General features: G+C 37.3%; 1 protein-coding gene across 1 annotated transcript; it reads right to left on the bottom strand.

Annotated features, from left to right (window-relative positions):
- Positions 1-5,168: 5,168 nt before the first annotated feature.
- Positions 5,169-13,715, bottom strand: LOC109216412. The gene is made up of 13 exons (XM_019380562.1): positions 13,574-13,715; positions 13,354-13,415; positions 12,273-12,341; positions 11,353-11,428; positions 11,162-11,232; positions 10,506-10,607; positions 8,739-8,828; positions 8,425-8,499; positions 8,147-8,179; positions 7,891-7,968; positions 6,562-6,603; positions 5,781-5,893; positions 5,169-5,502 (listed from the first exon to the last, which is right to left on the bottom strand). The coding sequence occupies exons 1-13, from the start codon at positions 13,626-13,628 to the stop codon at positions 5,481-5,483; spliced, it is 888 nt and encodes a 295-aa protein (XP_019236107.1). The 5' UTR covers positions 13,629-13,715; the 3' UTR covers positions 5,169-5,480.
- Between the last annotated feature and the right edge of the window lie 4,408 nt (positions 13,716-18,123).

Raw genomic sequence — 18,123 nt, 5'->3', positions numbered from 1 at the left:
ATCCCATAACAACCGGGAAATGCTCTGAGTCGCCTCTCACCGTACTAACCTTAGTCTTAGCTCCATCATACATGTCCTTGATCGCTCGTATGTAGGCTACCGGCACGCCCTTCGCCTCAAGACATCTCCAGAGCACCTCCCTAGGAACCTTATCATATGCTTTCTCCAAGTCAATAAACACCATGTGCAGATCCTTCTTCTTATCCCTGTACTGTTCCACCAACCTCCTAATAAGGTGGACAGCCTCCGTAGTGGAGCGGCCTGGCATGAACTCAAACTGATTGTCGGATATAGACTTCGTCTTCCTCACCCTCACCTCCACCACCCTCTCCCAGACTTTCATGGTATGGCTAAGTAACTTGATACCCCTATAATTGTTACAACACTGGATATCACCTTTGTTCTTGTACAACGGTACCACTGTACTCGACCTCCATTCATCCGGCATCCTCTTTGTCCTAAAAATTACATTGAACAACCCAGTCAACCATTACAATCCTACTCGACCCACACACTTCCAAAACTCAACCGGAATTTCATCTGGCCCGGTCGCTCTACCCCTACTCATCTTACGTAACGCCCCCACGACCTCCTCCACCTTAATGCGCCTGCAATACCTAAAATCTCGGAGACTCTCCGAATGCCCCAAGTCCCCTAGCGCTATATCCCGGTCCCCCTCCTCATTCAGAAGACCATAAAAGTACGTCTGCCATCTCTGCTTGATCTGGGACTCTCCCATCAATACTCTACCATCCTCATCTTTGATGCACCTTACTTGGTCCAGATCCCGGGCCTTCCTCTCCCTCGCTTTAGCCAGCCGAAACAACTTCCTTTCCCCGCTTTTCTCCCCTAAATCCTCGTATAGACGGCTAAACGCTGCATTTTTAGCCTCCGTGACCGCCAGTTTTGCCTCCTTCCTAGCCACTTTGAACCTCTCTCTATTCGCACTCCTCTCCTCCTCGCTTGTGCTCCCTGCTAACTTCGCGTACGCTACCTTCTTCGCCTCCACTTTACCTTGGATTGTGTCATTCCACCACCAGTCTCCTTGATGCCTGCCAGAAAAACCCTTCGATACACCTAGCACCTCTCTCACCGCCTCCCTCACATTGTTCGCCGTCGTCGACCACATAGTGCTCGCGTCTCCACTACTCCTCCAAGCTCCCATAGCGGATAACCTCCCCTCCAACTCCTGGGCTTTGTCCTTGGTTAAAGCTCCCCATCTAATCCTCGGACGTCCACGAGCATACCTCTTCTTCCTCTTCATCATAATGCCGATGTCCATCACTAAGAGCCTATGCTGAGTCGCGAGGGTCTCTCCCGGGATAACCTTGCAATCCTTGCACAACCCTCTATCACACCTTCTGAGGAGAAGGTAATCGATTTGAGTCTTCACCGCCGAACTCCGGAAAGTAGCCAAATGCTCCTCCCTCTTCGGAAAAGTCGAGTTCGCAATCACCAGCTCAAAAGCCTTAGCGAAGTCTAATAGCGAAGTACCTCCTCCGTTCCTATCCCCATAGCCAAAGCCACCATGCACCTCGCCATAACTATCAGCAGCCGCCCCAATATGGCCATTAAAATCCCCTCCAATAAATAGCCTTTCAGTAGGTGGAATACTACGCACAATCTCGTCCAAGCCCTCCCAAAAGCGCCTCTTAACCTCCTCATCCAAGCCCGTTTGCGGCGCGTAGGCGCTAACGACATTGAGGGTGCACTCACCGATCACCAGCTTAATAAACATTAGCCTATCATTCACTCACCTAACCTCAACCACAGACTCTCTAAGATCCCTATCCACCAAGATACCCACTCCATTCTTACCCCTCACGACTCCAGAGTACCTTCTCTTATAGTATAGGGATATATTTGGCCATTTGCCCTATATTTTATAGATATAAAATAGCACATGAAATACAATTTTTTTGTGCGTACACACTTCAAACATCTTTTTGATAATTATATTTTATTAGTTCTATTCTTCCCGTTAGTTAGGCAGGTGGAATTTCGACGTTATTCGTTGAGTTCTTTCACTTATATTTGCACATAAAATTCTTTCACTTAATCATGGTTAACTAGTAATATTATAACTTTATTAAATTACTTAACATAATATGTTGATATGATTTAGTATAAATATCGGTGCAGGTAAAATTTTTACCAATTCAGAATTGCACCACTTATGACCCATTAAAAAAGAAAACGCTATGATTAAATAGTTAATGGATATATAAAACAAAAGCAAGTTATCAAGAACTTATCGACAAACTTAGGTAAGCTAGGTTTATCATTTTTAATTGTTATTTCTTCGATGATCATTGCTAAGAATAATTTTAAGAATTTTATACTTATATTTTAAGTTAGCCGTTTTTCAGATTTTTGTATATACTACCCATGACATTTAATTATAAGGATTATTCCACGTATAGTCAATCATATTTACTGTTTACTTTTTTTAATTACTATACGTAAATTACAGACTAATTATATATAATTATACATATATTGTACATTTGTCGATTATTTTTTTTATAAAAAAAATATTTAGATGGTTAGGTATGCGCCTGTCTAAGTTAATTCTTCTAATTATAGTGCAAAGCCAATCATAGCTAATAAATGCATGAATATCTTAAAGCATTTAATCCTTAGAATTTGACTCAGTATTTTAGATAGTGATGTTCAACTAAAGCATCTTTTGGGCGGTGGAATCAGTCTAAATCAAGAAACTTATTATTGCTTTGTTAAGTCGTACTTTTCAAGTTTCTTTCCCTTTTTAAGAAATATCTTTCACGAGTATGATATGAGTTGAGCTTAAATTAAATAGTAATAATTTATATATTTAATTTAATTTATTTTGGACTGAGATATAATAATACTAGTAATTATTCCTCCATGGTTTCCTTTTTTGGCATTTGAGATTTGAGAATAGAAATTGTCAAGTGCTACCAACCATTGATTCAGCTCTTTGGTCCGTGACGGAGTCAGAAATTCTACCTCCGACCTAAAGTGATTTTTGAGCTAGATTTGCTGATGCATTCGAAGCTACCCTTATGTCAACAGATTTGGTAATTTTATGCAAATAATTTTTATTTATTTTACCCTATTTTTACTGTATAATTTCTGACAAAATATAGACCCCAAAAAAAAAATTGGAATCTTTCTTTTAGTTGCGGAAATAGACTCAAAAATTATAGTCTTTTAAGAGCATTACAAAAGATAGGAGTATTGCTTCCCTCTACTATTTAAACCACATAAACACAATGCAAAGTCATTTCTAGTTTCATACCTTGTGCAGGTAGAGAGTACGCAGCCTTACTCATACCTTGTGCAGGTAGAGAGGCTATTTGCGATAGACTCTCGACTCAAAGCAAGCATGCACAATCACAACAGTATAGAAAAAAAATATGTAGTAGTGAAGAAGTCAAAGAAGCAGTAACAACAACAAAATAATAGTAAAATCAAAACACAACATCCTCAGATAGTAATAGAAATCTAACAACATATAAATACGAGGATAGCACTACCAGTACTGTAATAAAAGGGAAGACGCACGACTCCCTACTCTAGCTTTGTGGAGTCATTCATGCTTCCAAATTTAATTGATAGACTTGTCAAATAATAGTTCTTATTTTCTCAACTAGGGGAAGTTGCCTCAATTGCAGTCTGGCCAAAGTAAAATGAATTTGACAAAATCAGGGTCTTTGGGCTTTGAATGGGTAGTTCAAGAATAAAAACTATATTTTCAGGCTGGAATATGAGCAATTGGATTACTCCGCACATATCCGCTCATTTTTGTCTAACTCGCTTTTAATCCGCTCATATCCGATTCAATTCGCCCATTTGCTAACACTAACCGCTACTATTACTACATCACGAACTTTTCGAACTCGGAACTAGGGGTAGCAAAATGGTTAAAAGAAAATAGCTAACCACCCATATTATCCACTAAAAAATGGGTTAGATAATGAACTTTTTAAAAACGGGCCAAATATGGATAAGAACCATATTATCCATTTAGAAAATGGATAACCAATGGGTAACCAATGGATAACCAATGGGTTTAACTTTTACATTTGTAAAACATCAAATTAGGGGTTCCTCTAGGGAACTAAAAATTCTCCCAAAAGTGATCATATGCAAGAAGTCATGGATAATATGGTTACACATATTATCCGCCGGTTAGCCCGTTTTTTATCCGTATTAAACATGGGTCGGATCGAATAATTTATCCGTTTTTTAATTACCCGTTTTTTACCCAAACCATATCCGACCACACCCGCCCTTTTGCCACTCCTACTCGGAACATCGAGTTAAAACGAATTTATAAGTTCCTTGAGAATGAAAATAAGAAGAAAAGGAAAGAAAAATAGCTTCTCTTTTTAAATGTGAGAGAACCCTTTACTTTTGTGTTACTTGGATTTTAAGGACATAAGAGAGGAATAAATCATCATAGGCAACTACATCGCTCTTTCTTCAAGTCACCTCAAGTACTGTTTGGAGCATTACGTGAATTAGTTGATACATCAATTATCGTTTTTGCTTTAAATGTTGTAATCCTTTTTAATTGCTTTGGCAATATGTTAGTTAGATTATACTGTGACATGTTCTCTTTTGCTGTTACTCTTACTAATCTAGAAATTCCACCAAACTATAGATTCATTCTTTTCCAATTTATATGGCATTATTTGACTAGATATAAAATATTATAAGAAAAAAAGAAAAACATTTAAGACGTGTGATTTAGATAAGTCAGACACTTGTGTAGCTATAATCATCTCATTAAATATAAAATTAAAAAATACAAGATTAACTTATTCATTCTTTTCGGACAAACTAAAAAGGATGTGTTGCAAATTGAGACAAACAACCCATTGAAATCCCACAAGCGGAGTCTGGAAAGTAAAGTAAACAAAGTCAGCAAGGATGGGAACTGGATGAACCAGCTAGATCGCTAGGCTACAACCTTACTGTTTCAAAAGAGGGATGCACACGAGAACTTTACTACTCTCGCCCAAGCACGTTTAACTTCGGAATTCTGATGGGATCCGGTGCGTTAGTGCTAGTATGATCGCATCCCAGTACAAATTGAGACAAAGAAAGTAGTATTTAATCAAACATTTTATTTTCAACCTTATTGCAAGTCGATAAGTCCAACAACAAGACCAGTGAATTCCCACAAGTGGCGCTTCAGCCCAACAAATAGCGTAAAAAGAAAGGTACATGACGAGGGATGCATCAAACTAAGATAAAAATCCCAGCAAGGTACAAAAATAGCTAAAGAATATACAACCCTGCTGTGAAGAAACAATAGTAAGATCCCCAGACAATTAAATAATGAAATATGAACAATGTAATATTGTTGTATTCTACCACTTAGTAGCATGTACAAATCTTGCGATTTGAAAACATTCATTAGTATGCTGGTGAAAAGCAGATATGGTTAACTCTATATAATATAACCCAAAAGCAATCCAGGTGAACACCATTCAGCACCTGATAGAGGCCGTCCTGTTAAATCCATGAACGAAAAGATGAAAAAATGAAGGTTATTGCGTGGTAGAGGATATATAAGCATCTTCACCTATATAGGTAACTCCCCACCCACCCCTCCAAAAGAATAAGAAATAGAGAGTGAATGCTCCCATATCCAGGGCAGATTTTGTGAACAGCAAAAGGGAAGTGCTAAAAAGGGATTTAAAATTGCGGCTACACCATCAACTCAAGGACAAGAGAGAATGGTAGGGATGGGGCGTTAAATTTAGGAAGAAAGAGTTCTGAAACTATACCTCAACAGGGGCCTAGGTGGCTCTAACAACTTATCAGTACCATCTTGAGCAATTTCTGTAATAAATATGCTGTTCATTGCTTGCGGTGAGGAGTCAGCAAGTTCTTTAAGGCCCTGTAACAAGATTGTGTGAAGTCAAATGCAAGTGACATTATAAAGGTTACTGATTTTCACCGAAACCATATGAAGTGAGAAGAAATATAAACCATAGAATGCTAATAGGTGATGGACAATGGGCAGTAACACAACATATAAACCATGCACGTGGCAATCAATCCTTTTCGATCTGAAATCATAAGAGGTTCAACCGTATCCACACTGCTTCAAATTTGCAAAACTTGTTATTTCTACTCGCAAAAATGATGAAAGGCACATATAATGCAACTGTAACAAAAAGAATCTATGTTTGTGGAGAGAATGTAATAGCCTTGTGCTGAAGAGTCTATTCCAATTAAAGGAATGTTTATTGGTTTCATACATATCCAAGAAATCAACATGTGTACCAGCATGCAGGAGTAGTCCATGCAGTTGATGGAATAGGCAATGAATATATTTCATAACATGTTAAGAAAGTTTCGAATTTATTTTTAAAAAAAACTTTCCATTCCATTTTCCACTTGCAAGGTAGTTCCTTGATGGATTCCTTCCTCCGAATAAGAGACGAATACCATTTAACATTCATGAAAATTGAAATATAAACACAAAATCACAGCAACTACATGAGTACCAAGAAAAAAATACTTGGAAAAATAAATCTAGCAAATTCAAGTTAGAGAAAGTACCATTAGACTAGGAATAGAGTTGCCCACTGTTTTAAGTTGTTCCTGCAGCAGGAAGTTAAGATTAGAAAAGTTACTGATAACCAACATCTATTAATGCTAAACAATCAAAGTGTCATAACACTTAAAAAAGGACAAGGAAGGCACGCTCCTAGGAATTGAAATACCAAGAAAACTTTTACAATTCCGAACTCTCAGGGGTAATGACGACCCCACCCCACCCCCACCCCCAACCCCCCCGAAACCCCCGTCTAGGGAATAACACTTTCGTCATTTAATTGTAGAGTTAATAAAAATATAACAGTTAATATAAAATGATGAATGAAAGGGGTCTCTACACATAAGCACTGGTTAAATAATAAACAAAAAAAGTCGAAGTATCAGCCACTAAACCGGAAAGGACGTTCATTACACAGGATGTTCACAATTGGGTTATGGAGTTGCATTATCTCGTTCACTGCACCGCAGCAAAAAGAAATAATTGCTGAATCTTCAACTAGAGATCCTACTTCCAATAATTACTTGTAATTTCCATTTTAAAAGAAGCTTCCAGATCAACCAAATATATTTCCTTTTTTAAATGTCTATACATAAAAAACAGTACCCCTTTCATATTATCTGTTGCTATCTCCGATTTAGTTTTCTAATTATTGTTTTGCTATTACTTGCTACCAGGGCTTCTCTCACCTTCTTTAGCCGAGGGTCTATCGGAAACAGTCTCTCTGCCCTTCCAGGGTAGGGGTAAGGCTGCGTACATCCTACCCTCCCCAGACCCCACTTGTGGGACCACACCGGGTGGTTGTTGTTGTTGTTATACATAAAAAACAGTACTATGTCCACTATCTCTTGTTCTATGCTCTCCCAATGACTTCCCATAAAACATCTCATATATAATCTCAATGCTGATTCAACTTTCGCGAAGCGATAAATAGTTCTTGGTCTATATAACGCAAAAATTTCCATCTATCCCACCTTCACTCCAGGACCAGAATCAGAATTATGACGACAAACATCCAATTCTGCGGTACTTTAGATCACAGTATAAATTTCCTGAGAGCATTTCTCTGCACTTCTAATACAAAAAACTTCAAGCAAATCCTATCATTTTCGGAGAATAAGTTTCCAGTCAACAACCAGCTTTGTCTAAATCTGCTTTGCTTTAAGAATAAGGATCCTTAATCCTATTCTGCTTCACTAGACATACCCACACTCCCCCATTCTATCCAATGGAGGGAGTGAAATAGAAGCATAATAAGTCAATCTGTTAAAGCATAAAGCTGAGGAAGCATCATTTTAGTGGAAAAAGTTATTCTCGTCAAGAATTCTACGAACCTGCAGTGTTTCAGGCATCTTCACCCTTTTCCCGCTGATAAAATCGCACAGGTACATGACACCGGCATTTGTAAGGTCCTGTTATCAACAGTAAGTGCAGTTCTTAGTACTAAATATCTATTATGACACCTTGGAGGCATTCATTACAAGCTCCAGAAACCATACTTCAAACCTTGTTTCTTTTCCATTTTCTGGGCTAATTATAATAAAACAAGGTTAGTAGCCTAAAAGCTGAAATGGAGACTTTTTTTCTTACCTGCTTGCCTTCCAAGGATAGTAGTTTGCCATCCTACAATTCCAGAAAGATTTGAGACAAAAGGTTCAGTGGACATAACTTAGGTGACAGATATTATTTATGTAATACACACGTAAAAATATGTTAATATAGACATGCAGAATGACCAAGTGGCCGGAACAGACAGTTACTTTTCCACCGTCTCTCCTCCCATGTGAAAGGCTTGTACTCCGCATAAATTTCAAAATAAAACAAAAAAAAATCCTTGCAATCACACTATGCCAGAAAGCAGAACTCACCAGACCATAAACCAGCCCTTTTAATTCATCCAAATCACAATCAATCTTGGATAGATCACCACGCACACCATTAACCTGTTCCAGAACAAGGAAAACCCAATTATACCAACACTCCAAACTTTTCATTATAGCAGCAGATTTGTGATTTTAACTTCGAAAAAGGCAAACTAGCAATATGATTCTCTTATGCAAGAACTTGACATTTCCACTATAGGAGAAACATATAAATAAAATAACGGAGTGCGGGCCATGAAAACAGTTGACAAGTCTCATAAACAACTAAAGACAACAATTGAGGTGGAGTAGATTTGCACCTCATTCCTTAACAGTTTTGACATCTCCATTTGCTCATCCAATTTCCCATCCACGTTCTCAATTCGCTGTGTCAAATGCTTCTTTGTGGCCTGATCAAAGGACAAAACAGAACAATATGAAAAGATTGAATTATCAATACACTATACATAAGTACAAACACACATCTATAACATTTAGAAACAACTCCGAATGCCTATACAATTTATGCATTTGAAATATCAAATATGTCAAAGTTGTAGCATGGAAGAAGCTATGTAATTTCTGACATACATTTATCAAAAGTAAATCTCTATATGTTTCACAAGATGCAGAAAAGTAGCAGGATCCTTAATAACCAACTGATACTAGCATGAATGTGAGGCTTCCCTCAATTTTAGCCCCCTCTTTCTTGTAAATAAAATCGTCGCCTGGCTCTTAGAAACAAGTCAAGAATAAAAGAGATACATCATCTGTACATTCGAATGCACATCACCCTTGAAGAGGACCATAGACTTGATGACCCAAGTCAGCTTAAGAAACTTACAACTGTGTATAGATTAGTTGGAATAATCTTCACACTGACCGTATTAATATTTCAGTCCCCACTGCGTAGCCTTGAACTTACTGTTTCCTGCAGACAGCTGCTACATATTCTCTCTCTCTCAACAAAATCCAACTAATCAGAATAAGCTACAATGACAGCATCTGTAAGCAAGAACTTCGTACTGCAAGTGTGTCCACACTAAGCTACACTAACAATAACAATAACCAACCCAGTGTATTCCCACAGTGTGAAACTAAGCCAACTTGTCCATAATTTATATTATCAATTGAAGCTCAACCATGGCAGCTGAAATTAATCACTCCCTGGAGATTCAAAAATCTTGCAGAAAAGGGTGTTCCTCGAAGCAGGGACAAGTGGCACATATTGCCATGATGTACAGGAAGCAGCAACTAACAAACAATGCATGTGCAAGCCCGGATAGGCCAGTCCAATAATCTCCAATATAACTTTGTGTACTCTACCTACAGTCTGATTTAAGTGCCAAAGAATTGACAGGGTAAATTTCAGTAATTAGAAGGTCAAACATTTATGCAGAGATATAGGACACATCAATCCAGGTAGGTTCCAAGTTCTAGGTCGCGTTTAAGCCCTGAAGCGACGGGCAAAACATGTTGAGTGCTTCGCCTCGCTTAGCGGCCGCTTCAACATCGTTCAATGCTCTAAGACATACTTTTCCTTGCTAAAGAGCGTATCCTAAAGCGGCGACACTAAACAATTGATATATCACTTTATCATAAAAAAATTCCAATTTCTTTGTATATATTTCTTATTCATGCTTATAATTATAAATCTTAGACTACACATCCATATTTGTATTTTTTTCTTCATATGTGCCTTTACTCATTAAAGCCCACTCTTTATTTGCACTTAGAACCCCAGTTGACCTTAGAGCTTTTTTGCGCTTTGCGCCTTTGATAACACTGGGGCTTGCTCCCCCTTCCTCTCCCTCCTCTCCACCTCCTCCGCCTGAAGTCATTTAACATCATAAAGTAAATTCAGAAAAACACAAACACACCAATTGAATTTGGGAAAGAGGTTTCTGGCCAACATCAAGAGTCCTGGGGAAGTAAGGGTTTAGGTAAAGTAACAGTATGCTATTCCGACATAAATAGCATCTATCAAGCTCACGTTATAACTTGAATACATGGAAAGGCTTGTATCTGCCAAGATTGCAGAGAAAGAACTCATGAATAAACCATAGGCATATAAGACAGATACTCACAGCAAGAGCATCAGAGACATGCTCCAGATGTTTTGTCAGATTTGAAACAGCAGTTGCCATATTCTTTTTCGTTACATACATAAGGTCCGAGAATGACAGACCCTGCAAGTATTACAAAGCGAAAGAGGTGAAGAAAATGGAATAAAATTAGAGACGGTGAGAGAAGGCAAGCATTTCATGAAATATTAAAAATTAGGCAGAAATTTGGTGTCTCCCGCTTACGTCTCTTATCTTTTTTCACCTACTTCTTTGTAGAAGGTTTGTTATCTAAGATAAACCTAACTCCAGCTAACTGAATACATACAAAAACATGCATATTACTCCCTATGCCCCAACTTACTTCAAGCATATTTATAACATAATCCAATTTTCTTGAACCCTTCATGCTTTTGAGAAAAAGAAACTTGAACCCTAGACTTAATGAACTCATACCAAAAAGAATCAAAAGAAATACCCGGATATTGATGGTTTACATTCTTGTTGAATCTTTCACTTTTTTATCAAGTAAAGAACACTGAATCTTTCATTAATTAAGTCTAAAGTATCTTGTATTTCAATGTGATATTATTTAAACCTCCATGTAGTAATCATCACGTTAGTGACAATCTCCTTTGAGATGGAAAATTAACAAATAAACAATCTAAGGTTTATTTCACCTTCCACCACATGTATCCATAACCTAAGGCACCCACTGCAGCAGCTGGCACTATCAGAGATGTCCAGTCACCTGCCAGGGTAAATGAGAATTAGGGAACATCATCTAATATAAAGCAACTTCTTCCATGTCAAAAGCAAGATAGACAAAATCTAGCATGAGAAGGCATCAGTTAAAGGATAGTAGAGATACCACTAGAACTGCCATTTAGAACAGTAATTGGTCGTGCCGAAGCCAACTGTCGAACCTCCATTGCCAACCTACGAACCTGCCAAAGCAACGAAAAAATCAATTAGATTCCAGTTGTACCATGTAATAAATCACAAGCCCATATATAGTTGGTCTATACACAATAATAGGACTACAGGTGATAACATTTTTCTTTTGACAAGTGGGCTAGGGAAACAACTTCGTAAGCTATTTTTGGTAAAGAAGATTCGCTGTGGATTTCAAATCTTGCTATACATCGACCGAAAAGATCCCATAGCAGAGGTAGCTGGGACAATGACATGCAGACAATCATCATCCTGCCCCTCACCACTAGCTTATCGTTTCTCGACCCATGAACAAGGGATCTTAAACACTGGTATTTCGTTTCAGCAGATTTTACATAAATTTATGGTAAATTTATCTGTACATTCATCCTTAACACCATAACAAATTACAAAACCACATCTCATGCCTAAGCAACAATGTCTGGATACTGTGGGCACCATCCACCTCCCAGAGGGAGAGGCAACGACCCAAATTAGACAGAAAATGTTGTCGACCCCTCTCCAAAGATGATAAGCAAAGGCAACTCCAAAATCAATTCAGATATCACTTGTAAAACTACACTTAAACAAGATGCGAGGCAAAAGTGCAGAATATAACCAAATTATTGCCAATTACGGAAGTTCTCATAGAAACTACATTGCAAAGTGATCTTGTCATTCAACTAAAAGAAAATTGAAATATAGAAATGAGAATGTATTCTCTGATGGTTGATTCTCCATTGATAAAACAGATCACAGCATGATTGATCATCTAAAAAGTAACTTACTTAGGAGTAGTACATTAACAATCTTGAGAAGACCAAGCCTTTATAATTTAAGCTAATATTATCTGTGTACCTGTGCAGCAATGACATCCGATTCTCCACCATCTGATTCCCCTGATTTTTCATAACTTTTGACCAAATTCTGCCAGAAACATTGACATGAAACACTTAAGCTCAACGCACACGGAAACAAACTAAGAAAGAGTTTTTAAATTGACAAATAGATCCAGCCTTGTTACAATTTGTCACAGGACTCCTCAGACATTTATTCAAATAACACCATAATATACAAACTAACCTTCAAAAACTATTCCACCATTGCAGTTTTAGTTAATAAAGTAGCTCATAATCAGTAGTTGACTGTGGCACTGCTAACTTTCAAAGGCATATTATAGCTTCATCTAGTTTTGTTTTCACTCTCATTGAAATCATCTACTTCGAGATGGGAATTAATGGAACATAAATTAAACCACTATGTAGCTGAAGTATTTTACCAATCAGCATTAGTGATCCCAATAAGAAACCTAGTCAATCGTTGCATTATCGTTCACAAAAAACATACTAAATAACTTGCCTTGGTTTTCAGATTTTCACTCTTATTCAGCTATCTATTTAGAAATTGGTATTACTAGAATATAAATTGAGCCATTACGCGATTAAAGCACTATACCCCATGCAAATAGTTGATTTCGATTTAAATTACCCAGTCCAAGCTCACTGAACACACAACACACACATAGACGGAGCTAGGATTTCAAACTTACGGATTCGGAATTCTAGTACTTCTATATTACTGGGTTTTAAATTAATAATTTATACATACAGCAACAACAAACCAAGTGAAATCCCACAAGTGGGGTCTAGGGAGGCTAGTGTGTACGTAGACCGATCCTCGGCTCAGTAAAAGCAAAGTCACAGCATTGTTGAAAAGAAATAAAATGATGGATACAATTTCAATGAATTTATACATAATTCAATGAATTTCTTAAGACAAGGTTTGGACCAAAGCTATTGGGATCGGCCAAACCCTTAGCCGAAGGGCTAGCTCTGCCCCTTCACACACACATTCAAGCACGCGTTTGCACAAACAACAATATATAAATGTACAATCTGTATAACAGAATTTAAATAACACAAAGCAAATCGGAACTAACCTGAAGCTCGCCTATCACATCAGATAATTTACCGTTTTTGAAAAGCAAAGTACCTGTATACCCTAATATGCACACAACAGACATATATTATCAGATCAAATTACTAAAATCAATCACAAACAAAATTAGCAACAATCTCAACCAAAAAAAAAAAACATAATAGTCGAAGAACAAGTGTGTGTGTGTGTGTGCGCGTGTGTGTGTGAGTGTATATATATACCTGCTCCGACAATAAATACGATCTTAGTTAAGCCTACTCCAGCTTGCATAGCCATGGCCGGCGTTAGTCCGGTGATCAACAAATCCTAGGTCTTTTTATGACTCTCCGGCGAGGGATTTCGGAGTTCAATGTAAAAAAGGTGAGAAAGGAGCTATATCTGGTATTTATATGCCTATATTACCCTCTCGCGACTTGTGTTAATTCGGCCACGTCAACCGTGTGGCACGTTAATGTATATTTATTTATTTATTTGTAATAATTGCACGTTAATGTTTTACTTCTTCCCTTTTTCGTCTCGTTCTATTTTTGGAGTTTTTAGTTTTCTAATGATTTAATTTTTGAGTTGTAATTTTATTTAAAAGATTTAAGTTTTCTTATAAAATAATTTAAACAAATACTTTCTGAAACAAACTGTAGGCATATAAAATTTATTAAAATTAAATCCATAAAATAATTTGGATTATATTTTAAAATTTAAGACATACTAGTCCAAATAAATACTACGGGCTAATATAATTGAATTAATTATATAAGTCCAAATATATATATATATATATATGGATTAAATAAATAAGTCTTAATCCATTGGGCTAGCCCATTTTATTGGGCTAAAGTTATGAGCCCACTCCATTAAGCCCAAGATGACATCTTCCTAAAGGCCCAGTTTGGTGCCACATGTCAAATGACATGGCACGCCAAGTCAAACAGAAGAGCCAATAGGATCATGCCACGTGTCAAAATGACAAGGCATGCCAAGTCACACTAAAAGGCCAATGAAATTGCGCCACGTGTGCAAGTGACATGTTCTGGCCAATCAAATGCGGCCATGTCACACTTCAATATGATTGGTCGGAAAGAGTTTGTTCTTATCACAACTCTTCCTTTCCACAACTATAAATAGGGGTCTTCATAACTCAGAAAAGACACCAGAAGTTATAACAAGAAGCAAGAGAGAGCTCGTGGATCAAACACCGCAAATTCCTCCACAAGTTTCAAGCTTCAAGCAATCAAGTTCAAGTTCAAGTTCAACAAATCAAGTTCAAGCTCAAGAACGAAGAACAAATCAAGTTCAAGCTCAAGAACGAAGAACAAATCAAGTTCAAGCTCAAGAACGAAGAACAAATCAAGGTTCAAGGAGTGCGAGTTCAAATCAAAGTTCGTGCTAGTTGAATTCAAGATCATCGTTCGTGGCAACAAACATAGATTCAAGATCAAGCTCAAAGGCCCTTGAATTTATTCACAATTGGAAAGAAGAATCAGAGGATCCATAGAGATTGTAACACTCAAATATTCGAAATAAAATACTACGATTGTTGCGATATTTTCGCTCTTGATTTTATTTTCTCAACGCAAATTTATTGTCTACACAAACAAACAAAAAAAACTTAAAACTTGAGTTTGTGAATTCAAATTTTCAAAACTTAAAGCAAACTCCAGCTTTTTTTGTGCTAGAATTATTATTCTACTTTTATAGATTAACTTTTTCTCATATTAAAGTTAATTAAATATACGTATTTTCATTTTTGAAATATGGTGAAGAATCCCAATAGTTGTATATTTCACAAATTAAGTGAAACTTCGTTCCTCCTCTTACCGTTACTACAACAAAAATAACCCAGTAATTTCTACAAGGAGTCTGGGGAGGATAGTGTGTACGCAAATTTTACCCTACCCCGGAGAGTAAAAAGACTGTTTCAGATAGACCATCAGCTCAAGAGTCTCTCCGCTGGACATTGAACCAAAAAAATAAGAAAATAAAACTTGGAGAGAAAGAAAGGGGTGATATTAAATCTATTAAGGTGATCATTAGTGAGTGTAATTTTATTACAGTCAAACCTCTTTATAATAACTTTGTTGGTTTTGAATACTATCTTTTTACTAATACAGTAAATTGCTCTTATCGATAACATAACATGAAAAATTAGTTCCAAAAAGAAACGGGGCTTATAAAGTAATTTGAATATGGAATGTTACGGGGCGGATCTATCATGTCAGCTACAGGTGCATGTAAACTTAGTAGCTTTTGTATGATATATGTATTACAAAATTATTATATCTATAAATATTTAAGTTATGAAATCAGTTATAGTATGCCACGCCCCGAACCTGGGGGCGAGACCCGCACCCAGTGCCTCACCTATCCTTGCGTACCGACTTGCAACTAAGGAGCTCTGAACATATGATATCATACTTTGTCCATGGGCCACATTGCAAGACAACTGCGAATACTGACTAAATATCAATATAAAACTGGGCCAACAAGGCCGTCATAATTATTACAGCTGACAAACCAACCAAATATACATACAAGGCCTGCAAGCCCAACATACTGCACTAACTGACAGGATATGTCTACAAGCCTCTACTGATGGATATACTGTGATCGGAATAGCTCCCTGACCTACTCATAACATATATACATATATATACAAGATGTACATAAGGCTCTAGACCCGGCAACTCCGAAAGGCATGGAGTTTACCGATCAAGCTGAACTCAGGCAACACTTAATGAGGAGGCCTACCCGTGTGTATGTCTGAACCTGCACGCATGAAATGCAGCGCCCCCAGAAAAAGGACGTCGGTACGAAATAATGTACCGAGTATCTAAGGAAATATACTGAAAGCTGAACTGATAATATAATAACTACAAGTAGCTGGAAATCAAAGATAATATGAAGATATGCTTACTTGCTGATACTGACTCAACACTCTTAATATAGTAAGTAAAATAACTGTCTGGCCCTATAAGGCTCGGTATATATATATATATAACTGCTCTGTTGTAGTAGGCTCGCTCATAGGCGCACGGCCATACTAGGCTCTGTATCTCGATCAACTGGGCCCACTCATAGGCGCTCGGCCACAGTAGGCTCGGTACATAACTTACCATTGTCACACCTCCTTTTTACCCACCCGCGGGTATATAAGGGAGTTTTTTCAATTAAAGTGACATTATTCGAAATGGAATTATTTATTTATTTATCAGAGTCACCACTTGGGATAGTTTATTTGGTGTCCCAAGTCACCGGTTTATTTTAAAATCCCAAATCGAGGAAATTCGACTTTCCTTTTTGAAGTCTGCGAACCAGAAATTCTGAATAAGGAATTCTGTTAACCCGGGAGAAGGTATTAGGCATTCCCCGGTTCCGTGGTTCTAGCACGGTCGCTTAAACCATTGTAATTGGCCTATTATCTGATTTTAGTACATGTTTTAGCCTACAGTATATTTTTAACTTATTAAACCACTTTTAATTATTTTTAGGAAGATTCAACGTTATTTAAAATACGCCTTGAACCACGTCACATGAAATGCACCTGCGATCCACGACACATTTTATTTAACGTTGTTGAGAATTGGAGTTGGGTCACATGAAATGCACACCCGAGTTTAAGGAAATTAATTTAAATAGCGCGCCTAAAGCAACTACGCACTTTCAAGTTTGCGAGTGCCATTGAATATTCAACTAATGTCACACCTCGATTCTAATTTTTCAAATGATTTCTTATTTAAAATTATGAGGGCCATAAACTATTAATATTATTTACTATGGCACACCTCAATTTAAAAAAGCCTAAATAATTAAGGCTAAAAGAGGCTTTCAGTCACAAGAATTTGGGCTTAATGTCAAGCCAATTTACATTGACCCAAAAGAAGAGAACTGGTCACGAACAGCCCAGCTTCACGTTGGGTATGTAAATAAAATGGAAATAGGGATATCATTAAGTGGGCTTCCTGAAGCCAGGCCCAAACGCATGGCCATGAGAAATTCGAACAATAGGGGGTCAAAGTCGGTCAAGAACGACCTGGGCCATCGGCAGGCCCATTTTTCTTTCAAGGACCCGATTTTTTTTAAAGTTCCTAATCACATACTGCAAATATCAGAATCTTTGAACTAGAGTGCATGAGTTTTGTAATGAAATGTACAATACAATGACTCTAAGTAATCAACAATGCATCAATTATGGCTGTCCAACGGGACGGGACGGGAGGGGACGGGACGAAATTAACGGGACGGGACGGGACGACATTTAAGCGGGACGGTGGCGGGACGGGACGAAACGGGACGGGACAAACGGGACGAAACGGTCGTCCCATCCCGTCCCGCTAACAAACGGGATGGGACGGGACGGGACGGGACGGGACGGGACGGGTTCGTGGGCCTTAAGTGTATTTTTTTTAATAAAAAAAGTCTAGTTTTTTGAAAATTACTATATTTTTAAAGTTTGCAACGGCTAGATTTTTGACTTATTTAATAAACTTAAATGTTACTATGTTAGTATGTTAAAAAAAAAATTAGAAAACTAAGTAAAGAATTATAAAATATTAAAACAAAAGACTTGTAATGAAATAATCTAGTAAATATAAATTTATAATAGAGTTATAATTTATTTAATATAATTTCAAAGTATTAACTATTAAGTAACTAAGACAATTCATAAAAATAATTCATCGCTTAGAGCCTTTTATTTTATTAATAGAACTTTCAAATCTCAAATACAAATATAATTCTTTTGAAGAGCACCTGGTGCATAAGTTGGATTTTTTTA

Source organism: Nicotiana attenuata, unplaced genomic scaffold, assembly GCF_001879085.1.
Source record: "Nicotiana attenuata strain UT unplaced genomic scaffold, NIATTr2, whole genome shotgun sequence".
Lineage (NCBI taxonomy): Eukaryota > Viridiplantae > Streptophyta > Magnoliopsida > Solanales > Solanaceae > Nicotiana > Nicotiana attenuata.
Note: the sequence above shows the minus strand (reverse complement) of the source record. Positions and strands in the feature narration are given on the sequence as shown.